The 24,700-nt window shown below is 43.3% G+C and overlaps 2 protein-coding genes across 7 annotated transcripts; both read left to right on the top strand.

The window, feature by feature from the left end:
- Positions 1-1,212: 1,212 nt before the first annotated feature.
- On the top strand, positions 1,213-14,284 carry gtpbp4 (GTP binding protein 4). 2 transcript variants are annotated; one of them, XM_047341907.1, is made up of 18 exons: positions 1,213-1,370; positions 2,725-2,895; positions 3,063-3,166; positions 3,381-3,517; positions 3,948-4,048; positions 4,301-4,393; positions 4,783-4,974; positions 5,197-5,262; positions 5,575-5,664; positions 5,759-5,869; positions 5,982-6,059; positions 6,278-6,329; positions 6,429-6,529; positions 6,856-7,053; positions 7,287-7,352; positions 7,761-7,904; positions 8,091-8,218; positions 14,197-14,284. In XM_047341907.1, the coding sequence occupies exons 1-18, from the start codon at positions 1,323-1,325 to the stop codon at positions 14,267-14,269; spliced, it is 1,953 nt and encodes a 650-aa protein (XP_047197863.1). In that variant the 5' UTR covers positions 1,213-1,322; the 3' UTR covers positions 14,270-14,284. The 2 variants fall into 2 exon arrangements, with proteins under 2 accessions (XP_047197863.1, XP_035025723.1); XM_035169832.2 differs by lacking the exon at positions 14,197-14,284 and having other exon boundaries at positions 8,091-8,752.
- Positions 9,189-23,895, top strand: wdr37 (WD repeat domain 37). Of its 5 annotated transcripts, XM_035169838.2 has the most exons (16): positions 9,229-9,362; positions 10,152-10,319; positions 12,453-12,549; positions 12,670-12,765; positions 12,895-12,959; positions 13,533-13,582; positions 16,038-16,107; positions 17,335-17,470; positions 17,954-18,025; positions 18,237-18,281; positions 18,711-18,787; positions 18,922-19,162; positions 19,398-19,539; positions 19,809-19,943; positions 20,371-20,485; positions 20,934-23,895. In XM_035169838.2, the coding sequence occupies exons 2-16, from the start codon at positions 10,182-10,184 to the stop codon at positions 21,063-21,065; spliced, it is 1,611 nt and encodes a 536-aa protein (XP_035025729.1). In that variant the 5' UTR covers positions 9,229-9,362; positions 10,152-10,181; the 3' UTR covers positions 21,066-23,895. The 5 variants fall into 5 exon arrangements, with proteins under 5 accessions (XP_035025733.1, XP_035025729.1, XP_035025731.1 ...); XM_035169840.2 differs by lacking the exons at positions 13,533-13,582; positions 16,038-16,107 and adding an exon at positions 13,397-13,483; XM_047341908.1 differs by lacking the exons at positions 13,533-13,582; positions 16,038-16,107 and adding an exon at positions 13,397-13,483 and having other exon boundaries at positions 18,925-19,162.
- The last annotated feature ends 805 nt before the right edge of the window (positions 23,896-24,700 follow it).

The following is a 24,700-nucleotide window of genomic DNA, read 5'->3' on the forward strand; positions in this document are numbered from 1 at the left end:
GAGCAACACTCTCTCTGGGCACAGAGCTTTTTCTACAGGTGGAAAAAGTCCAGACGAGCCGCTGTCAGGTGAGCGGAGTGAGACCTCTTCGTGTTCTTCCTCTCTCTGGTGCAGCACTGAGGCCGGAGCTGTCACACAGGACTCGAGCCCCCGCCCCCCTCCCCTCCGCGCTCTCAGCGGGCCTCCTGATTGGTCGAGACTCGCAGTGGGCGCACGCGGACGTACTCGTGATCGGGGTTGATGGGCGTGGCCTGAATAAGTCTGCGCCCGCTGATTGGCCCGTTCTAGATCCCCGCGAATAACAATTAACATGGAGCAGAGTGTTTGTTCTTCACTGTTGTTGTTGTTGTGTGTTTGTGTGTTTGTTTGTTTGTGTGTTTGTTTGTTTTGTTTACTCTGTGACGTCAGTTGTTGTGACAGAAATCCACTATTATTTCTGACATCTGAATAAACATCTGAAAGCGGTTCTGTGCCCTGATGGTGACTGGACTGGACCAGCTAACTTCACGAAGCAGGTTCAACTAGCTGCATCAAGTCAGTTTATCTAAATGAGTTGATAGGTGTTCTGTTTGAGTGTGAATTTCATTATTCAAGTAAAAGAAATGAAAATAAATGATATTATATTATATTATATTATAATGTATCATATTATCATTGTGGTGCTGGGTAAAAGAAGTTCTCATGATAAACAATGTATATGGTATAGATAATCCAAGACGAGCCAAAGACTCTTTTTTTTTGTATTATTGTATTTTTGAAAATACAAAAAAGGTATGTTTTACCAGATCACTCCACTTAAATTTGTCAAATCTGTCCTAAAGATGATGCCAGACAAGTAAAACAAACCTTTTAAAGCACAGCTTCTGAGTGTTCATTTCTCTTCCACTTTTGAAAATACAAAAAGGGATGTTTTACCTTTTATTTTGTTTATTTTTTACATCCAGACCACATCGGACCATGTTCTGAACGAAAGTGCACATAATATTGTCAGATCTGAATTAGCTCCACATGAGCAAACGTTTCTTCAAAACAGTTTCAGATTAGTAACAAATGTAAATGTACTTGCAAAAATACACAAAAGGGGCCATTTATTTGTATGTTTTATTTTAGTCCATATATTTGTTATATTTTTTTACATTTACACGAGGATAATTTAATATTTGTGTACAATTCATCCACACCCTAATCCTGAAGGTGGCGGTAATGCGCAAACCACCATTAAACCAAAAGTAGAAGAAGACGCGTCTCTTCCGGTTGGAGCGGAAGTACCTCGAGCCTTCCTTTCCCAGTGCGGTCAGCGGACTTCAACGTGTCGCGACAAAATGGCACTTTACAATTTCAAGAAGATTATGGTGGTTCCCACCGCCAAGGTGAGTTTAGCTTCGCGTCCGGTGGGTTTTGAAACTCCTCTAACTTTCCGCGTCGTTGTTTGAGAGAATGTGAAAGATGGAAACGAGACAAACATGGTGGGATTCAGCCGGGGGAGAAAACACGTGTTGTGCTGGCGTAGAAAAAGACAGCAGCGGGTTTCCGTACAAACACGTTCGCCTGCCTCACCTGGGGAAACACAACTTAAGATAAGATAATTAGGTCCCGTATTGGGGGAAATTTAAATATTATAGCATTAAGAGTCAAATATAGACATTAGTAAGTAATAACAAGTAAGTGTGAGGATAATAATACTGGAATATAAAGTGTGAAAACAAGTACGAATAGGTGCAGTGGGAGAAAGTGTCCAGTGAACGGATCACACATCAACTAATGTGTTGCACAGTTAAGTTGAACCAGAGTTAAAGGCCCGAGCTGGTGGTGCGGGGGGGGGGGCAGTGAGTGGCTGGAGGAGCTGCCCAGTGCTGTGATGGTGTCCTGCAGGAGGGGGCACTGGTTGTCCATCAGAGAAGACAGCTTCTCTATCATCCTCCTCCTCTGGGTCAAGGGGGCGTCCCAGGACCGAGCTGGGCCTCCTCATCTGTCTGTCCGGGCCTTCTTAAACACTGCACTGGTCGGTCCAGTCCACTGTAACTTTACATATTGGGAAAAGAAAAGTGCACTTTGGTGTCGTTAACTTGTGGTTTTTGTTGTTCTGTAAAAACCATGTAATACACATGTCCCTCACGTGTGGCGAGCATTGGACGATAAGTCAAAAACAGTTCTGAATAAAACGAGCTTCCATCTTTTTTTACTACTGTTACCGGAACAATAAGAAAACAGTTTATTTATTGATGTAAAGCCAAACTTTGTCACAGGGCGTCTGTTCTTTCACATATAACTGACAGATGTGTTGATGGAGTTTTGGCTGTAAATGCAGGAAATTGGCATGTTAATGGTCTCAAAATGTTAAGAAGCAGTTCCAGTGCATATCTGATGTCGTTTTCAAACTCTTATGGCAAAGAAATGTAACTGAGGCTTGATATTTAACAGTTTAAGAGTAAACGTTATTGAGTCATTTTAAATACAATGTCTGAAGAACTTGATTTGGAAAATTAACCATAAGATTGAATGTAAAAATGAATGCACATCTTTTCTGCAAGTCAAAATGAGTTCAAGGGAAAAAGACACTTCAGGACAAAAATTTAAGGATGCACAATTTTTTTTAATGATAACAAAATATGGAATCCAATGCTCTGCTGTAAAATAGTTGTTTAAAATAGTTTTTCTTCTATAAAGTGAATTCTTCCTCACCCTGCTGAAACCCTGACCTGTATACTCTGCCCCTCCCTGCAGGACTTCATCGACATCACTTTATCCAAAACACAAAGGAAGACGCCCACGGTGATACACAAGCATTACCAGATCCACCGTATCCGACACTTTTACATGCGAAAAGTGAAGTTTACTCAGCAGAGCTACCACGACCGCCTCTCGCAGATCCTCACCGACTTCCCCAAGCTCGACGTAAGTCAAAAATACTTCTCTGCAATGTTTTTGAATAACCTTAACTTTTTTTTTCTAACGGTGCAACTTTTGTAGAAGAACTCGGTTTGTTTGACATCAGTAACGGTTCATTCTCACTTGTTGTCTTCGTCGGTTTAAAATTCTGAAATTTGTTTTTGTTCCCTCAGGACATCCATCCGTTCTATGCTGATCTCATGAACGTGCTGTACGACAAAGACCATTACAAACTGGCCTTAGGACAGATTAACATCGCCAAGAATCTGATTGACCAGTAAGTTTGAGTAAAATGTTTGTGGCAATAATAAATATTTTATTATAAATTGAAATGCACCAAGCTGCACTAATTAACTGGCTCGTCCAACAGCCTGAATAGGAAAAGCCAGTTTATGCTAATTCTGGTGTCTTACGGTTCCTTAATACACACAAATGTACACAAAACCCAATCTAGACATTACCGGTTGTTTTTTGTTTTTTCAACCCTGCAGCGTTGCCAAAGACTATGTGCGTCTGATGAAATATGGAGATTCTCTGTATCGGTGTAAACAGCTGAAGAGAGCTGCTCTGGGTCGTATGTGCACCATCCTGAAAAGGCAGAAGTCAAGTCTGGAGTATCTGGAGCAGGGTAAGACCACCTTTGCTTAGTTTTATATACATTTTTTTAAATTCCAGATTTAAAAAAGATTCCAATTCCGTTTTATTTAATTTTTCTGCCCTGGAAAGAAATGGAAGATAAGCTGCTTTCTACGATGGAATATTAGGGCCACATTGAAGTCTGAGATTTCAAGGAGTAAATGAAAAAACAAACATTTTATTTGGAATAAGCCGTGAGGAGAACCTGTGCTTTGTATCGTTATTTGTGAAACTGTTACTGAAGTGTAACATAACAAGATGCTCCACATTCCTGGTTGTAACGCAGCCGACGGACTGATCTTCAGATATTTAGTCATGTTTTTCAGCTCAGATGTTGTTATACTCCTGCTGTGATACTTTTATCTGTCTATAATATTTAAAGAATGAGAAACGAACCCTAACCCGATGTTAATCTCAAACAGTGCGTCAGCATCTGTCCCGTTTGCCGAGCATTGACCCCAACACGAGGACCCTGCTCCTGTGCGGTTACCCCAACGTCGGCAAGTCCAGTTTCATCAACAAGGTAAGATACACCTTCCAATGTACCGATTGGGTTGTTTATAAGACGTGTGTCATTGTGTGCTTTATGTCTCTCACACGCGTGTGTTCATTCACTGAGTTCATTCTGCAAGATCTTGATGGAAAACCTGCGTACAGCGATAACGCATTTTGAAGCGTTTGCGTGTAATGTTTTGAATTCAGGATGCATCATAGTAATGTTTCAGAGCCACGTTCTCCCGTTTTATTAAATGGTATGAATTGTCTTTTTGCTCAGGTGACCAGAGCTGATGTTGATGTCCAGCCGTACGCTTTCACCACCAAGTCTCTGTTTGTGGGTCACATGGACTACAGATACCTCCGCTGGCAGGTAAACGTTACACATCATTCAAAACAGTTTCTCAAATGAGTCACAAATCTCCACTTCACTATCTTATACCTAAACCAACCATATATATTTCACAGCCTCATTTATAGCACTGTTTATTGCTTAAAAACATGGCAATTTATTTGTTATGACTGTTGACAGTTTGTCTAATTTATGCAGTGATTAAAAACGGATCCTAACAACCTGTGCCTCTAACATGTCATCGAAGTTAAACATGAATTTTGAACGTGACTTTATCCGATTTTCATATCTGCATTTTTAAGCATACATTTCAGATATCTGTGAAAGTTTTATGGTGAAATCTATTAGTTAAAATTGTAGTGTGTTGCTGACAGTTTTCCTAACTCTTCCACCCTGGTTGTGGTCATCAGGTGGTGGACACCCCTGGTATCCTGGACCACCCCCTGGAAGACAGGAACACAATTGAGATGCAGGCCATCACGGCTCTGGCTCACCTGAGAGCGGCGGTTCTTTACGTCATGGACGTTTCCGAGCAGTGCGGTCACACCCTGCAGGAGCAGCTGGAGCTTTTTAACAGCATCCGCCCCCTGTTCGCCAACAAGGTCAGTGGATAATACGATGACATCTGCACAGCGGCAAGTGTCAGCCTTAGAGATACAAGCAGGAATCACAGGGGGCTGCACAAGCTGTATGACTCATAAACCCATTAGGACCTGAGGCGCAGAATATAAACCTACGCGACGACCACCTGAAACCAGAGGGTTTTCTGAAGAGCTGATGGAATTACCAATGTTTACCAAATCTTTTATTTCTTATTTCTGCAGCCTCTCATCGTTGTCGCCAACAAATGTGATGTAAAGAAGATCAGTGAGATTTCTGAGGAGAATCAGGTGAGTGATTCAAAGTTTGGACTAAACATCTCAGCAGCTCGCGATGTTAACGAATGACAGACAAATAATCTGTCTGTCATTCGGGGGGGAACTATAAGTGGACTGTCTGTTTTTTAGTTTGTTTGTTTAGACTGTTTTCATCACTCCAGATAATATCCGTACAATGGGGTACAGACTTTCTCCAGAGTTTCTTTCATATATTAAGAATGCAGCAGGAGATTCTCCGGTCTGCAGGTGAATCTCGGTGCATGTCGAAAAGGTGTTTTAATGTCGAGGCTTCATTTCTGACGGTTTGCATTTTGCTGTTTTCAGAAAATCTTTGCGGACCTCTCTGCCGACGAAATCCCCGTGATCGAGACCAGCACCCTGACCGAGGAGGGAGTCATGCAGGTTAAAAATGAGGTGAGAGCCAGAGAACGTTGAGCTTGCTTTGCTTTAATGAAGTATTGTAAATTGCCGCGAGCGAGCGTGTTGTGATTCATGTCCTGTGATTCAGGCCTGCGACCGGCTCCTCGCCCATCGCGTCGACACCAAGATGAAGGGAAAGAAGGTCCACGATGTTCTCAACCGGCTCCACCTGGCCATGCCTGCCAAGAGAGACGAGAAGGTACGAGTTTGGCAAATTGAATTACACGAGCATAAATTTACTAAAATCTTTCTTTCATGTTCCTTGATATTTATTCAATTTGATTGTATATTTTTTCTTTTGTCTTCTCCAGGAGAGGCCTCCCTTCATCCCAGAGGGAGCCTTGATGCGCAAGAAGGCGATGGAGGTGGATGCGCCCAAACGCAAACTGGTATGAATTCTGGTGACTTTAGGCACAGGGTCAAAAAGACGACAGAGTGGATGAAAATAGTTAAATATAGTCAAGTACTTTATATAAGTACAATTTGAGTATTTACAATAAGGTGATGCATCAGTGGTTGTACTGTGTATAACTTTCCTAAACTAGGCGTTCTAGTTCCCTCCTGACAGTTTAACGTATAATATACAATTCCATCTTTCATGTCACAGGAGAGAGATCTGGAGATGGAGCAAGGCGATGACTACATCCTGGACTTGCAGAGTAAGAAGTGTTTTTATTTCGATACTCCTGCAGCCGCTGTGAATTTGTCAGAAGTAAATTCTTACGTCTGCAATGTCGATATTTTATTTGTGCTTTAAGAATACTGGGATCTGATGAACGAGGATGAGAAGCAGGACAAGATCCCTGAGGTCTGGCAGGGCCACAACATCGCAGATTACATCGACCCTGACATCATGAAGGTGAGTCGCTGCACGCTGTAGAGTTCGGTGGTCATTTCTCTCGTGGTAGATTCTAATCAGCACAACATGCAGTGGTTTGTAGAGACTAAATAGTCTCAGGTGGGGCAGCTGGTTCCTGACTAAACAATAAACTAAGTAAAGATGGACGTCGCGTCTCTATTTTGTGCTTTTGGAGTCAGTCTGTGCGGCAGGGATTTTGAATATTGGGGAACTGTCAAGTCATGGGTTTTTATACATATATATATATACATTATACATTTCCCTAAAATTGTGTTAAATGATATGCTCTGTCCTCTAAAGTCCACTTTTAAAAATTTCACTCACAGAAACTGGAGGACCTGGAGAAGGAGGAGGAGCTGAAGGAGCGAGCCGGAGAGTACGACTCTGACGAGGAGAGCGAGGACGAAGAGATGCAGGAAATCCGCGTTCTGGCCAAACAGATCCGCGAGAAGAAGTTCCTCATGGTCGTGGGTTCAAAAGAGAAGGATGTGCACGGGCCACGCATGCCCAGGACCGCTATCAAGGTGAGAGGGGGTTTGTTTCACCTCGTGTACCTTACAACTTGGTTTAAATGAGTGAAGTTCGGTCCTGTGAAATTATGTCAATCTTTAAGATAACTTCAATAGAATTTACTCCAGGCTCCTTAGGACAGCGTTGGCTGAAAGAATAAAGTCTGCAGCGTGTAGGAGCTCGTGTGCAGCTTGAGAAGACGGTTCCAGCAGATCAACGTGTTGAAGATGTGTTTGTGTTTGTACAGGTTGAAAGAGCAAAGCTCGAGAAGGAGATGGGTGACCTCGGTCTGGACATGAACAACAAGGACGAAGTGAGTTCTTCCTTCATATCCGATATTTTGACTATAATATAATTAAAATAATCCTAATTTCATATGGAAATATGACATATTACAGTTTTTAGTCTGTCTAAAGTTTAAATGAAATCATTGTGGAATATAGAATTTGAGACAAACATTAAGAATTAGAAGTTTTTGATTTAACGATTTTTTTATAATAAATTATAACATTTCATCTAATCTTCTGTTACCTTTTATTTGTCCTTGGATCAAAACTTCAGAAAGGCTCAGGATCTGGAATGTGGTTAAATCCCGAAGCGTTAGATTTCAGATTCTGCTCAGTGACACTTTGTGTAGTCTCCCTCCGAACTCGCGCCTCCACCAAGGCCCTTCAGGTCAATCTTTTGTTTCATAACACTGATTCATTCCTTTTTGTTTCAGAGTCACTATGGGCAAAATGCCAGGCGGTCCCGCAGTGTCACTAAGAAACGTAAGCGTGAAACTTCAGTCGCTCCGCTCTTCAAGACCCGCAGCCAGAGCGCCTCCCGTCCACCTCGAGACCAGTCTGGTGTGAGAGACCCGAAGGTACGTAAATGTGTCTTTAATCAAATTGTATTCATTAAACTCTGCTGCAGTTTAAATGCGTCGTCTAGGGGATTTTTACGAAGATGGTTTGAAAATCGCTTCATTCACATTTAAATAGAATATTAGCCCATGAGTTGGTTATAAACTCATCTCTGAATGGTTTTTGTCCGTTTGTTTATTCCTCAGATGGCAAGGCAGGCAAAGGCAATGATGAAGCACTCCCAGAAACACATGAACCGCCAAGGCAAGAAGGGAGAGGCCGACAGACACGTGTTTGACCTCAAACCCAAACACCTGCTGGCCGGGAAGAGGAAGTCGGGCACCAACGATCGCAGATAAAGCTGTTTTTCTGGACTGATAAAGACCTTGCCACTCTTTGTGGACAAAGTATTTATGTCTGTCATTCTATCCATTTCCCCCTGAGGTAAAGAGAACCTGAAATATATATTTACTTTTAACAAAGGAAACTGGTCTTCAGTGAAAGGTAAAGCTGATGAGGATGTGTACCAACCCATTGAGTTGATTAGTAACTACAATAATATTGTGTATTTGTTTGTCAGCTCTAACTAAATTAACCATACAGACATAAACTATGACAGAGGCTAAAAAACAATGCATTTGGATGATGCAGTTGCCATGATCGGATCCTGATTGACAATACCTATCTTAAATATTCAGTTATTTCACCTTTTTGTTTTTCTTCGGAATAGCGAGTTCAAGTCAGATTTTGTGCCATGAAGTTTGTATGTGGCTCTGGAAGATGCTGGGTTTGCTTCAGATAAAGTGATGCTGCTTCCTTTACAAGTGGCAATTAACATGGGAGCCCAATAAATGTTCACCTGAACAGATGCTGTTGTCTGCCCTTTTTTATCAAATTCATTTACATTATACTGACGACTGACGGTTTGGAAGAGGAGGGTGAGGTGAGGGGTAGTCAGCTGCAATGTGACACTCCACCACTAGATGTCACTACATTCTACACACTGGATCTTTAAATAAAAAAGGGGGCCCATTCTCGGGTAAAGAAAACAATTCGTACAATTTTAGATGATTTAACACCAGTGAAAACATCCCTGTGATTATTTCATATTCAATATCTGCCAAAATATCCTTTCACCTAAATCTCACACACACTTCACCTTTTCGTTTTTTGGATTAAATTCTGATTTAAACTGATTTTTAAAAAATTCAAGTAAATTGTGATGATAACCGAGAATATGACGCGTTCTGAATCGAGCTCGGTTCGAGGCGACGCAAATAAAAAAAAAAGCTGAGCTGGGCTTTTATTGCGAAGGAGCCGGAATTAGCGCAGCGATCTGCCTCTCGCTCAGCGGGGCTCGTCAACACGGACTCCGGAGGAACCCGGTGCGTCTCCCCCGTCACGGGACGTGTGAGGAAGGGCCGACGCCTCCGCAAACCACCGGGAGTCGAACCGTGTACCGCGCAGGCTGTGTTCCGGTGAGTTGGGTCCGCGCGAAGGGCAGGTTGTCCGTCCTCCGCCGTTAGCCTGTTAGCAGCTAACGGCTAGCTGGGCTTAGCTGGCGCCGAGCATCGTCTCGTCTCCTGACTTCGTGCGTGCGTCTCCTCCGCCGTGAAGGTGTGACGGTTCCATTCCGGTTCCTCCCGGTGTCAGTGGGAGGAACCGAGCAGCAGCAGCAGGATGATGATGAACGAAGCTCGAACGTCTTTATTCCCGAGCGGCTGCAACACACCTGCTGTGTTTACATGTTCCACAAACACAACAAACACTGACCCACAACATCATGTCACTCACCTACACGTCCGAATCGTCTCCAGGCAGACGTCCAGGTCGAGGAGCCCGAGAGCTGCTGGAATGACCGATTGGGCAAGATATTGATTATTGGAACCAAATGATATGAATTGTAAGTTAATCGATGACTCACCAGTGCAAAGATGCCACTGGTCCCAGCCTCTCGAATGGGAATCAGTTCTGAGTAAACAGGTCTTTACGTTCCTTGCTTTGAAGCTTTTTTATTATAGGCACGTTTCATATTTTAATGGCATTTTCAACTATATATCTACATAGTAAAGAAAGTAAATAAATATATAGATTTTTTTTAAATATAGCTAATGTGCTGTCATTGCATGTAGTGTCTGTCTTCTGGGTTAACATCCCTCTGTCTGTCTCACGCTGCCAAGTAAAGCCTGGTCGTCCTCCTTTGAGCGGAGGACTCCCGTTTGCTCTCTTGACCCTCTGGTGACCTTCTTTCCTGTGACAACTTTCAGACTGTGGTCTCACCCGGACAGGAAGGAGGGATGCCGGTGGAGAGTGGGAACAGCGCCGCCGCCCGCCAGGCCAAGCAGAAGAGGAAGTCCCACAGCCTGTCCATTCGCAGGACCAACAGCACGGAGCAGGAGCGATCCGGCCTGCAGAGAGACATGCTGGAGGGACAGGTGATCCACCTCATTAACACTCAAAGTAAAGACTCAAAGTGTTTAAAGCCTGGAAAAGCTAGCAAGAGAAATGAAAATGATTGCTCGTGTTTAGTCCAGTCCTGCGAGGTGCTTGTTCTTTTAAGACAACTTCATTTGTCAACGGCGATCGGGGCAGGAAGAGGATTTCACCAGATAAGATAAAACGTGTTTCAGAAACCACTCAGCATCCCGACATTTATATGATCAAGTGTCTAAGTAATAATCCCTCCAACCAGCGGCCTGTCATTCCAGCTGCTGCTCCTCCCCTGTTCATCATCAGCTGTCCTGCTGTGGCTGTCGGCACCGTACGAACTCCAGCTGTAAGCCGAAGCCAGTTGGGTTTCGATGCAGCTGGTTTATCCGGCTCACAATGGTTTTTATTGTTGCTGGTTTAACCGTGCCACAGTTTTACACCGTGGTTTAAAAGAGATGCATTCAGAAGTATTTCACTTCACTCAGGTGGATTTTCTAAATTTCATTGGCTAAAAAGGAACTGAAATACTTGTGGGATGTTGGGGGAGCTCGGTTACCTGCAGCCGATTATCTGAAAAGACAATAAATCTAGAAGTGGAGACATGACACTGCTTCCAGACCTGTACTGAACTCTGGAGAAACCCCGGACCTTCTCAGGAGTGTCTCTGGAGTTGCCAGTTGACGGATGCACAAATGTTTCATTAATTAATAAGCACCTGTTGTCGTAACGCAACTCTATGTGCAGATAATTCATTTCAATGTTTTGAATTAATTCTTATTTTGAAGTTCATTTGGTGTTTGTTCATGTGTCAGATTGACAGGAAGTAGTGTTTGTGTTGAAGCCTCCTACACGTATGTGCTCTGTCGTAGCATCAAGCAGAACTCCTGTTTCCTGTATCAGACTCTGAGTGTCGACGCTGCATTTAAAATAAATAAATAATCACAGTCACTGTGACAGGAGCTGGATTTCTATCTGAACGATGCACAAACAGTTTTATCCTTTTCTCGTGACTATTTTTTTCCACTCTGGTCCCTTTTGGTCCCAGTCCTCTGATAATCTGGAGTCTTTCATGAGAATGGAGGTAAGTTTAAGGTGTCGCGTCCCCGTGTTTGAGACATAAGTGTCACTCCCCTGATAGTTGTTAGAGATAGATTATTTAGCTTGGTATAGATTAGGTTTGATTAGTATTTAGTAAATGTGTTGTGTGGTCGGGATTTCACCTGAATCAGAAGCTGTGTCCCAATGGCCGCTTCACCCAGAGGCGGCCGATTGCTTCACAGCGTTCAAGTCTCCTTCCATTTCCTCCAGAACTGTTTCCAGTTTCATAATTTTGTCTCCCGAGGATAATTCAAAGCTCTGATAAGAAACCGCCTCACTTATGAGTGCAAATGCGACTCCACTTCCTCAATCTACTGAATCTGCTTCCAACAATCTCTACTTTGTTCAATTGATCCTTTTGTCTGTTTCGATGTGTTTTTATTTGTATAATTTTGTAACCTTCGAAATGTTGTGCTGTCTCTGCCACGCCTCCCTTGAAAATCTCAAGTGTCATCCTGGTCAAATGACGGTGAAAGGTTAAAAAGACACAGTCAGAGTGTAACTGAAGCTACAGCCACGCTACTGCTACGACTCTCTGTCCACACGTCTCAGCTCACCTCGAGCTCTTGTCTCCTCCACATGTAAACAGTTGTATCATTGTACAAATCCAGAGTTTAACTAAACAACAGCTGCTAGAGAAGACAACAGGGTCAGTAACACTTGTAATTGATCCTCCGTGTTCTACACTGGTAGCTGAGGTTTTCTTCTGAAAGAGGCTCAAGTGACGGGAGCCTGACGGATCAGAGGAGGCGACATCGCGACAGCAAAGCGGTTGTGAGAGTTTCCAAACACCTGCGTTTCCGCCCGTCCAGACGAAAACGCAGCCCCGGACTTTTGAAACCAAAACAGGAGTAGCAGCGTTTCCAAACGTCTCTGTTTCAGCGGCGCTAAATCTCCGGAGTAGTGTGGACGCCAGGCGTATCTAAAGTGTGGCTGGAGCCTAAAACACCTGTGTACTTTCACCCAGACCTCTACTCAGCCTCTCACCTCCTCAGTGGTGATCCACGTCGTTTACTCTTCTCCGTGTTCTCTCCCTGCAGGACTCCAAACTGCCCCTGTCTCTGAGGAGCAATCTGCTGGACCTGTTCAGCCAGATCGAGAGGGAGTTTGAAAACCTCTACATAGAAAACCTGGAGTGTAAGTTATCGCAAATAAACACTAGGAAACCAATGTGCAGCCAGAAGCTTCTCATTTCTAGTCAGTCTCTGCTCTTAGAGCCGTCGGCCATTTTTAACATGCGACCTGCTCAATCCTCAGTACGCAGAGAAATCGAAACGCTGAACGACCGATTGGCTCCAGACGGACAGACCTTCGAGGGGGCAGATTTAGCCAAAGGAGGACTTAAAACAAAAGGTGAGTAGCTCTCCACATTCCTCTGCGTTTTCATCTCAAGCGGATCATTGTAAACGGTGCGTGTATCATGAAATGTATTTGTATGTAATTTCTTTTATTAACTGTGATTTCTCTGACATTAACTCACAGCGAGTCACAGCACCAGTCAGCTGTCACAGAAACTGAAGACGACCTACAAGGCTTCCACCAGCAAAGTAAATGTTTTATTCATTTCTTCTCATTAATTTTTTGCAGTGGAACGAAGGTTTTGTGAATTAAATAGTGAAATTATTATTGTATATTTGTCAGTTGTTTAAGTCTGCTTGTGTGTATGATCTGTTGCCAGTTCATTATCATTATGAGAATATAAGTTTCCATATCGGCAAACATAAGGCGTAAACGTAAGGCTCATATCTGTCGATTTCTATCACTCGATTGATAAATCGGTCAGGCTCTATAGATATTGTTTCCACTCTTATTGATGTAAATTATTATGTAAATATTACAGTGTCAGTGCAGCAGAGAAAATGTTAATTGACTTTTTACAGAATACAAAATGGTTTACTAGGTTAAATTGGCCTCGTTGTTTCTCAGTAACACTTCTGAATGTTTCAGAGAAGAACTGTTGTCTCTCTCACCTTTTTGCTCGTAGCCGCGTTCAAATTCTTGCCACGCCAGAGTAGGCGGAACCCGCAACTTCAGCGTAACCGGTTGGGAGTTGTGGGGTGGAGACTCATGGGTAATTTATTGATGATTTCTCCCCCTTGTGTGCCAATATGCATGAACAGCCCAGCCAGGGGGTCGACTCTCCCTCCCCAAGAGACCTGGTCATTCAAATGTAGGAGTTCGAGCTCTTTGTTTCTGTGTGAGATGAAACACGACTTCGTTATCTCACTAACAGACTTTTTCAGTTGCTCCTTTCATTTTTGATTTAGCTACTTGTTGGCATTCACATAATGGTACACTCTGGAGACATCTATAACATGAAGCAGTTGTTACCTCGCCTTTATTAATATAATACTCACGTAGGAGGAGCATTCGCTGCCTGCTTTAGATCATGGCTTAACTGTGACGAGTGTGTGGTCTGCTGATCGGTGCTTGGCCGTATCCGATTTAGCTTCTTTCATATCTTTTTTTGGCTGTTGACAGATATTAATCAGATATCGACACATCTTTTGTTCTTCAGGACATTGATCTTGAAATAAAACTAGAACGGCACTCAGTAGAGCGCGGGCCTCCGCCACGACCCAACAGTCGAGTTGTTTTTGGACATTTTAATGAAGAACCTTTACATTATACATCTTTAATTTCAAACCAGCTGCACAAACATGAACATACTCATAGATATCAGCCCCTGAAGTGTGCCGTGCTGTTTTCATCTGGCGACAGCGGTTGGAGACATCATGTTTTCCTGCGTCCGCCCGTCCCACTCTTGTGAAGGCAAAGTCACAGGAGCGTCGTGAGGGAATTTCTTCTGAGGCTGAACGAATTAGATTTTAATGGTTCACTTTCTCTATCATTGTGAGATTTAATTTCCACAATTTTCCCCAGGGAATAATTCATTGGATCTTGATGAAAACAACCAACCACATTCAGAGGATTGATATTTATGACATGTGTGAAGTTTGCTGCAGCTTGATTGAATCTAAGGAGACTGATGGGCCTCGGCACAGGAATGTGCTCGATTACGCAAAAACTACTTAACCGATTTCCATGAAATTCTGTGGAGGGGTGAGAGATGTCCCGAGGAAGAAACCTTTGAGTGGATCCAGGTTAAATGGGTTAAAGTGAATGGGCTGATGCTCAGATCCTGAAGAACAAATGTGTTACTGTCCTATTATTAGATTTTTCGCAGGGATTTAACATGTGACTGTTACTAGCTCACTTGCATCCATTTAGCCTCTCGTCTATCACCCAGAAAACAAGTGGTTTTAAAAGACATCTAAAATATTGATTTACTGTGAATCAAGTCAAATCTTGATGTGGCCATAGCAGACTACACACTGTAGGGCATTAACCGCTGGGTGCGTTAAATTCTTTTGCAGTTCCTCATGTTTTCCTTGAACCTCGCAGTCCCTGTTGCTTCCTTGTTAAACGCAACACGAATGCATCCGTGTTACATTTAACAAGTTCTGGATTCATCATCATTCTCCGCACAGCAGGAAACACTCAAGTTAAGGCCTTTGCACATAATCAGCGACGCAAATGAATGATGTGAAATCACGAATGATTCCCGGGTGAATTTCGACGAGCCCAACTATTCACCTTTAAAGCTGGAGCGCCGAGCAGGAGCGACCAGGCCTGCAGAGAGATGAACTGGAGGGACGGGAGATGACTCGTGTTATTGAGACAAAAACTGCTCAGAAGGTGTTTAAAGCTCGGGTTGGTACGCCTGGAAAAGCTGACAAGAGCAGGCTACACTCGTATAAAATGGAAGCGATGCATCCCCCGCCCCCTCCATCGGCCCTCTCATTACAGCTGCACCCCCCCCCCCCAAAAGCACATGAACGTGCGCTGACCCACAACTGCTAGTGGAGGCGAACATGTGGAGTTTCACTGATTCAGGAGCTTAAACTGTATCACAGCCGCTTCAACACATAGAGAAGAAACTGCTGAAACAACTGGAACCAAGATCATAGTTTTTTTAGGTAATTAATTTGCTTTTAAACAGTCGTGGCTGTGTCGCCTTTTGCTGGATCACAGCTTCCAGTCGGCTACATCACAGCAACAAAGACAAACATAAGTAAAAGTCAAAAGACAACTAAATGGCAAAAAATCACTTTGTAAGTTGTTCTTCTTCTGCTTCAAAATGTGATGTTGTCACAAACTCGCTTTCTGGTTAAATATGTACATGTTGGAAGCAAAACACTGGAAAAATTGAATCTGCAATAAACAGTCCCAGAATCAGTGAAAATTCCCACGCTGATGTGAAAGCTTCATTTGTCTGGATATGGGTTCGAAAAATATGAATCACAGGATAAAAAAACGTGTCTAGTGTGCAAAGTCCTTCACTGTTGATCCTGGGTCAACTCTTCACTCATTCTCACAAACATCAAAATGGGGAAATACATGCTCGTTGCATCAAGAAATGGTAATCTATTGCTAATCTGTGCTAACAACCAGCAGCCACTTGTTCCCACTGTGCTTAGCAGTGGTATTTTTCATCACGTGATCTTCGTTGTCTATTTTAAATTTTGACTGTCAGTCGTTGAATGTCTTTGGTTCAACAGATGATACGGTGCAGCCTGACAGGTGAATGATGCTGTTCTCTATGCTCTCCTGCTTCCTTTCAGCTGGAACTTATTTAGCGGCCTCTGTCCGAAACGAACCAAGAGTCCAGTTTGTATCATCCCTATCTTCAATGTAAACACCTCGACCACGCCTTGATTCGACTCATAATAATCACTGGCCTTTTTCTTCTGTCTCACCGTAACTCCGTATTTTTTGCCCCCTCCAGATTTTCCTTTCTTGCGGTTTTGCACTTACAGTAATCCTGGTATGATAAAAGCAAGATGCAGTACTGCTGCGTAAAGTGTCTGCACTGTGTCGACACCAGATCTGGGTTGATGGTCAGTGGCGGTGAATGTTTTAAAGCACGTGGAACATTAGACGGGTGGCGTTAATGGCGACCCCCCCCCACCCGTCATATGCCCAGACGAGCTTAAAACGAACACTGTACCAACAAAGATCTTTTGGTAAAACCTCTTGAACCCAGGACTGATATAAATAACGCAGTAATAAGCCAAAGCTTCTTAGCCCTGGCATACTACAAGGCCCCCGCCGAGCAGCTCCTCAGTGATCCTCAGTTCTGCTTCCTCCCTCGATCGGACCAGGGTTCCTACACAGCTCTGGAGAAGTCTGGGAAAGTTTTCACCGCTATTTTACCGTATTAGACATAAATTAACAATCAGGCTGCTATTACAAAGACACGAATAGCATCCATGCCCTAAATAGGGTTACATGTTATTGATTTGAGAGAAGGTGTAATTGGTTAATTTTGTGGCATCTCAAAAATATGATCATTTATAAGTAGAAGTCAAATCTGTAACGATGCAAAGTGTTGGGTCTTAATCGTAGAGTGTAAATCAACATGGACGACGCCTCCACTTCCGCCCGATATCCTGAAATGAAGATAAAACATCCCGGATGGAGTCGAGTCTGTGCAGCGGCGATCGAGGTCCCGCTGATACACGCCCTCGACCAATCAGGAGTCAGTCTCAGCTGTCAATCATGACATCTCAGCCCATTTTTTACATCATCAAATAACTAATTAAAACTGATCAGAAACATGAAGACAAACAACAGTGTGATGAGAACTACCTCAAATGACAGAATTTGATTTAATGTGAATTTTAATTATGTCGTCCATCTTTATTTATAGTCTATGGTCCTAATGCCCCCAAATATGCATTTACAGTCTTCAACTCTACTATAACTTCTGTCAAGGTGATATTTAAGAATCACAGTAAAGTCTTCACACAACCCAAAGACGAGGACGAGTTACAATGTGTAGGAACCCTGTCGGCGACGCAGCTGTGCTTTGTGTCTTTAGGTGTTTGTGTGTTAACTTGAGTTTGGTGTCGCTGTCAGATTGTGTCCAGTTTCAAAGCGACCACGTCCAGAGCGGTGTGCCAGCTGGTCAGGGAGTACGTCGGCCACAGGGATGGCATCTGGGACCTCAGCGTCACCAGGACACAGCCGGTGGTGCTGGGAACAGCATCTGCAGGTATTTCACTCATTTTGTTTCTGGCACCAGTTCTTTTTGTTTGCTCCCCAAATGTCTCTCCATGTTTCCCCCAGAACACCTTGTGTCCACGTCAGTCTTTGTCAGGTTTCGTTCGTGTGGCTGAAGGAATTGTGTTTTTGGGGGTTTTCCTTCCATCTGGTTTTTGTGAATACAATATCTTAAGAAAGAGTCTTCACTTCTTCTCCAACATGAATGGATCAGATTTCAGTGGTGAAAGGTCTGGGGGACCTCATGTGAAACTGGAAAAACATGTATGATTGAAGCTACTGTGACAGTTACGTCTCTCTGTCATTTTGTTTTTATCTTGTTTGACCGCTTGCTGAAAAATTCATTTCATACTAGATTTAACCACAGTTTTAAAAAAAAATGATGACCAATTAATAATATATGCCATTGCTTTTACACTTTTACCCTCCATTATAAATGAAAAATAACTTTTTCATTTCTAATGTCTTCCAACAGACCACAGTGCGATGCTGTGGAGCATTGAGACTGGGAAGTGCCTCCTCAAATATATGGGCCATCAAGGATCAGGTAAAGTTTAGATCTACTGTAAAGTTATGAAACGTGTGAATGTGTGCTTTTGAATTATGCCATGTTCTTTCAAGTGTCTTCTTTAATTTTTTATTGACTTAAAAAGGCCATTTAAAAATGTGAATCAGGAAGTGAAATGCAAATTTTTGGATATGAAAGTAAATAAAATGGTGTCTGTTATGAAGTAATACAGTTAACCATGTCTCCGCAGTCAACTCCATCAAGTTCCACCCCACTGAACAGATGGCTCTAACGGGTAAGGAAAAATCCTGAATATCCAATGTGGTATAAAACACCCAAATATGAGCCATGCAGAACCTCCTCATATCGATATTTATATATATATACGGTATTTTTCATTTTGTAATAACATCTTTACACAGCTGATCCCATGCAGATAGTTTTTTTCGTGATAGTTTCGGACCGGTCATTTTGACTCTTCTTTCAGACCTGCACTGAACTCTAGATAATCTCCTGAAGTTATCCAGAGGGGCTGCATGTGAGAACTGGAATGTGCGAGTCAGAGTGTTCTCGTGAATTCGTCTAACCGCAGAATCTCCTGCTGTGTTCTTCAAATGTGAAAGACGAACTCCAGAGAATGTCCGGACCCTGTTGTGTGGACATTCTCCAGAGTCCGTGTCTGAAAACGGCTTCGGTGTCTTTGCCCCTTCTCTCCCCTCCTCAGCCTCCGGAGACCAGACCGCTCACATCTGGAGGTACATGGTTCAGCTGCCGACTCCACAGCCTGTAGCTGATATGAGCGTGAGCATCAACAGCACTCCAGCCCCTTTTGTTTGTGTTGCTGTGTCACTCTGATCGAGTTCCTGATGTCGTGTGAGTTGTTCAAACGTCTGTAACCCGTCACGTCTTTCCATCGTATGTCCCTTCTGCAACAGCAGCAGACACCCTGTGAGGACGACGTGGACTTTTCGGATAAAGATGAGGCCGACGGCGAAGTCGAGGGTCCAAATGATTGTCCCTCCGTCCGCGTGGCGACCACGACTCTGCGGAGCCATCAGGGCGTGGTGATCGCTGCTGATTGGCTGGTGGGGGGCAAACAGGTGGTGACGGCCTCCTGGGATCGAGCCGCCAACCTGTACGATGTGGAGACGTCGGAGCTGGTTCACTCACTCACTGGTAGGAGGAAGGAAAATATCAAGTTTAAGTTGGGAAGTTTTATTAAGAATTAAAACATTTGTTTGACTGAGCGGAACGAAATAAATCTTAAATGCAACGCACCGATTGAAGTAGTTTGCCTCGTAATCCAGCAGAGGGCACAATAATTACCCCCACTAATTGCAGGGTTGCAACAAAAGGTAATTATTCAATCGTGTGTGTGTGTGTGTGTGTGTGTGCGTGTGTGCGTGTGCAGGCCACGACCAGGAGCTGACCCACTGCTGCACACACCCCACCCAACGTCTGGTGGTCACCTCGTCCAGAGACACCACCTTCAGACTGTGGGACTTCAGAGATCCATCCATCCACTCTGTCAACGTGTTCCAGGGACACACTGAGTCAGTCTCACACACACACACAGACACACACAGACACACACAGACAGACAACATGTATGTGAGGTCAAATACTATCGATAAACAGCCAAAGAACAAAAACCTAGATGCATCGATGTTGTATTTGCATTCGGGTTAAGTTTTGCTTTAAATACTGATTTGTTTTGACCAATAAGGTAAAAAGTTGTTGGGGATTCAAGAGGAAATAAAACCTTTTGATAATGGAAACTCATTTCTGTTCTGTTTCTAACCTGCTTCCTTGTGGTTTGCAGCACGGTGACGTCCGCTGTGTTCACGGTGGGAGACAACGTGGTGTCTGGGAGCGACGATCGAACCGTCAAAGTCTGGGACCTGAAGAACATGAGGTCGCCCATAGCAACCATCCGCACCGACTCGGCTGTCAACAGGTCTCATTCAACACAAACTCACTGTTGATGATTTTTACACAGATAATTGTACGGAGTATTTGAGGATAATAAGCTCAAGGTGAAAAACTACATCGGCCGTTTAACTGCTCGTAACGTGTCAGGTCAATAATCAGGTCGTCAAACTGAAGCATTCAGCTCTGGTCAAATTTCTCTCCAGTGGAAAACGCACCTTGTTGTTTGAGGGCTCTGTCCAACCAACAGCTCAAACCCCCAAAATAACGTTTGTTTGCCTTTTATTTTGCATTTGCGCTGATTTGTGGCAAAGAAAAGCTGATAAGCGTGAATTTATAATGAGTGAATGGATGTGTTCATTGTGTGATGCCTTCAACTACCTTATGTGGAGCTGCCTATGTTAGAGCACCTGTGTCTGTTACACTGCTGAGCTGCTGGTGTTCGTCCTGTTCAGGATCAGCGTGTCGGTGAACCAGAAAATCATCGCTCTTCCTCACGACAATCGGCAGGTCCGACTGTTCGACATGTCCGGGGTGCGACTGGCTCGCCTCCCGCGGACCAACAGACAGGTGAGTCAGTGGAGGAGACACACAGACACACACACACACCACACACACACAGACACACACACACGGTCAAATTAGTGAATATATAAAGTTTTGAGTGAATTCTAGAACGACTACTACTTACTCCCGTTGCTCACATTTACATCTGCAGTAATATTACTTTGGTGATTGGATTGCGATCTGATGGAGCTTCACCACATGACTGTGTAAATGAATCACGTTCCAAAACACCTCCAAAGGTTTTCAGAGACACCTGAACACATGTAAATATGTAAGATAGTCGGATTTTGCATTTGCAGCAACATTCACTCTCAACGTTTATTTAATCCGTCATAAATTCAGACACTGGGAATAGCTTCTGATTCGTTGACTCTCTTGTTTGCTCTCGCAGCAGTTTGCTCGTCCTTGTGCTCAGTGTTTAACAGTTGCTGTGTTGTCTGTCGCTGATCAGGGTCACCGGCGCATGGTGTGCTGCTCCGCCTGGTGTGAGGACAACGCCTCCTGCAACCTGTTCAGCTGTGGCTTCGACCGGCAGGCCATCGGCTGGAACATCAACATTCCCGCCCTGCTGCAGGAGAAATGACCTCCTCCTGTGAGCTCGCACTGACACTCCACCCCAACGTTCGTGGTGTTTGGAGTCAACGGCCTGTAGGCTGAAAAGGCGGCTGTCAAAGGTGTCCCCCTGCTTTTGTCCTGTGAGAACTGAACGTAATTTGAGCAACGACTCAATGAAAATGACTCTTCACAGCCGTCTCTTCAAGCCTACAGATACTCCATGCCACCTGGGAGGGAAACGAAGGACTTGCGCTAGCTGCCTACTGCATCTGTCGCAGTCTGGAAATCACCACCACTGATACAACCCGAACGCAACTGTTTGTTTTCTGTGTGGAGGCGATTCCGCCACGTAAAAAAAACTGAAACAAAACCCAAACTGATGGAAAAAGCACAGAGTTATAACACGAGAGGTGAAAGTCAGTCGGGTAAGTGAGGCGCTGCACATCATCTGCTTGATGCTCATTTAACCTGTGAGACAACAAATCTTCAAGTTTGGCAGAAAAAAATCCACTAGTTTAATTAGTTATGGCGTCGTTTATTTGTGGAGTTAATATTCGATTAACTTGTTGATTTGAACTTTTCCTTCCAAGTTTGATTCCAAAATGTTCTGTGTGGCCCCTGAGATTCACAGCGTAACATCTATAATCCACATTATACTAAAACAAGCTTTTCAATGTGTTGTTGTTTTTGGTCAGGTGACAGTTTGTTGTGGTCCTGCTCAGTGTGCAGACGTCTCTGAGCGAGTAATGCACCTTTTAAAAACTACCAGTAGCTGTTACAGTTTTTCTTGTTGTTCTTTTAGAAAAGATAACTGCAGCTTATGAACCAGGAAGAGGGGAGAGTTACACGTTTCTCCTTTTAAAGTGAAATTTGTCTGGTTCTTCTTCTGTGGTGACTTGAAAAAAAGATTGAACAAGATGTTTATTAGGTAATTTAGACTGTAATTAAAGATGGACGACCCGTCTCCACTTCCTCCCGTTGAACAAAAATATAACCAAAATATCAGGGTGCCGCCATCTTGTGCTCTTTGACGTCATTTGGAGTCTGTGCGGGATGGAGCTTCGGTCACAGGCTCGACCAATCATGACGTCTCAGCACGTTTATACCATCAGATAACTCGTGGTGAAAAGTGATCATCGGTCCAGACTCCTGTTGAAGGAGGAGAAAGTACCAGTGACGCTCTTTAATGTGGAGGACGGTCGATTTGCTTTGGACATGTTGCACAGAAAAAATTCTAAATTAACTTAAAAGGCTTGATTCTAAATATGTCATATTTGGTGTCCAGTATAAAACATTACGATAAAACCCTGTGATGCCCGGCCTGGCTGTTGTATCAACACTTAACACGATTGTTAAAAAGATAATAGCAAGGTTTTTATTTGTAATTCATGGCAAAGCCCTTTAGTCGTTAGTGTTGAAACACTGTTGTGGGGATTCTGTCAGTGTCATGTTTGTTGTGGTACGTTAAAAACAAGTCTCTGGACGAGTGTCGTGATGCGTTCGCTGTCACCTGCTTTGCTTCCTCACTGCCATAAAAACACTGAACACGTGTTCAAGTGAATGGGAGAAGCTGAGATGATGTGTGTGTGTGTGTGTCTGGTGTTCCAAGTCGATGTTTAAAAACGTGTTTTACTCCGTAGCGAGCAGTTAGAATCCGAGCTGCAGCCTAGCCGTGGTGCGGCTGTAGTTCTCCTCACATGTACGTGGCGTGTGGTTCAGCTCATTCGTTGCCGCGGTAACACGAACAAGCACAGTTCATGTCACAGTGATCACGTCTTTCTCATTTTAGATTTGTGGCGCTCGTCTTGCTGGTTTGTATCGAAGCTGTGTGTTCAAACAGGAAGGAGCCCGACAGATACCGGTTTTGGGCCGATTCCGATATTGGGAAGTAAAAACTTCTTTCGATATATATTCGCCGATAAAATAAACAAAAAATAAGACAAAATATAAACATGAATAAACATCTGTTATGCTTCATTTCTGATATGATATAGATCTCATTTCAGACAACTACATCATCTTTGGAGAAGTAGTCCCTGACCTTACTTCCTGTTTGGGGTCGAAAAATAGTTTCTGCTGCAATTAGAGGTAATACTTTGAAATGAATATTCGCTGATACTCGCCGATATGACTCTAATATCTGCAAACCGATAAATCAGTCGGGCTCTGGACGTGACAGACGTTTCTCTCCTCGGAGGGTAACAACCACCTTTTATTTTCAGTGTTCATATGAAAACAATAAGCGAGCCCATTGAAATGTATTTCGAGCAATAGAAAAGTCTCAGTAACGATTTCAGTGTAATAACACAGCGCTCGTCAAAAAGGCGAATGTAGTAAGTGTTATTCTCGCTTACTAAGCTGTAACAGTGTGTGGCTGCACTGTGTGTTACAGCTGCAGCTCTTTAGTCAGCCTTTATATGACGTGATGCTACATTTCATATTTCTGGTTTTTGAAACGTTTAGTTTGTGTGAAGAACATTAAAATCTGTGTGAATGTGTGTTTGTGTTCGATCTTTACTTTTTACCAACACTGAGCCACTTTCATAGTTCACCAGTTCCACGTGAATGTTCGGTCACGGTGAAAACACACGAGCACCAAGCGTCAGTCGTCTCTCATCAGTCGTCTCTCATCAGACGTCTCTCATCCGCCGTCTCTCATCAGACGTCTCTCATCCGCCGTCTGGACAAACGCTGGCTCCTCGGTGTTACGTGTTCTGTGTGATGACAGGTTGATGTAGAACCGACGCCCACAGATCAGTTCTCAGAAGAAAATAAAAGACGAAACTGTGGATTGTAACTGTTTTCCGAGGAACAGGCGTCTGCTTGTGAAATCAAATAAACCATTGGTAGTGTTGGGATGTTTTCTCATTGAGTGGTTCTTGTGTGTGTGTGAGTTAATCTTTGGAAACCCAGTGATCACAGGCGTCATGTTTTCAGGTTGTCGGTAATTCAAGTTCAATTTCATCACAGAATCTGATTCACGAGACACAAAAAGTATCACAAATAAATCAATTTATTTGCAGTGGTAAAAATACTCATGACCAATATAAACTACATAATCTCTGCGTACAGAATAATAAAATAAACACCCCCGGCGTTCAGTAGAAATCCTCTGGTACATTCCTCTCCTCAGGAAACATTACAGAAACATTCAGAGACAGAGGCGGCGGACATAGAAAACTACTTCTAAACAAACGACCTTTGGGATATTTTTAACTAAATTAATCATTAAAGCTATAAAAGGGAAGAAACTACATTTTAAAACCATTTTCTTAGGTTTGGTCTGGACTCCACATCCTGTAATGCACACAAGCTCCCTCTAGGTGGCAGCGTGTCTTCACTTTGCTGCGCATGCACGTGCACATTACATCACTGTTCAAAATGCATGAGGGTGAAAACAAAAGCAACACAATTGAAACGGTGAGCAACACAATGTAGGATAAACATTACCGACAACACAACGAACATTTTCTAAAAGAAAGTGAACACAAAAAAATAGGATTTATCTTAAGGGTCCTCAGGTTTGAAAGTAGATGGAAGATAAAACTGGACGTTCAACTGGTTTTTCTTTGGGTATTTAAGACTAACAATGACCTTTGACCCTTCATTCACATTAATTACAACAAATCAGGATCTGTCAGTGTCCGATTGTTGTTGATATTA

This window comes from Hippoglossus stenolepis, chromosome 11 (assembly GCF_022539355.2).
Source record: "Hippoglossus stenolepis isolate QCI-W04-F060 chromosome 11, HSTE1.2, whole genome shotgun sequence".
In the NCBI taxonomy this organism is placed as follows: Eukaryota; Metazoa; Chordata; class Actinopteri; order Pleuronectiformes; family Pleuronectidae; genus Hippoglossus; species Hippoglossus stenolepis.

Coding starts and splice junctions, on each gene's coding strand:
- gtpbp4 (XM_047341907.1), top strand. CDS start 1,323: ATGGCACTTTACAATTTCAAGAAGATTATGGTGGTTCCCACCGCCAAG. Junction 2,896..3,062: donor CCGACTTCCCCAAGCTCGAC/GTAAGTCAAAAA, acceptor TTGTTCCCTCAG/GACATCCATCCGTTCTATGC. Junction 6,530..6,855: donor TCGACCCTGACATCATGAAG/GTGAGTCGCTGC, acceptor TTTCACTCACAG/AAACTGGAGGACCTGGAGAA.
- wdr37 (XM_035169838.2), top strand. CDS start 10,182: ATGCCGGTGGAGAGTGGGAACAGCGCCGCCGCCCGCCAGGCCAAGCAG. Junction 18,788..18,921: donor AGCCTGTAGCTGATATGAGC/GTGAGCATCAAC, acceptor CTTCTGCAACAG/CAGCAGACACCCTGTGAGGA. Junction 19,944..20,370: donor ACCGACTCGGCTGTCAACAG/GTCTCATTCAAC, acceptor CGTCCTGTTCAG/GATCAGCGTGTCGGTGAACC.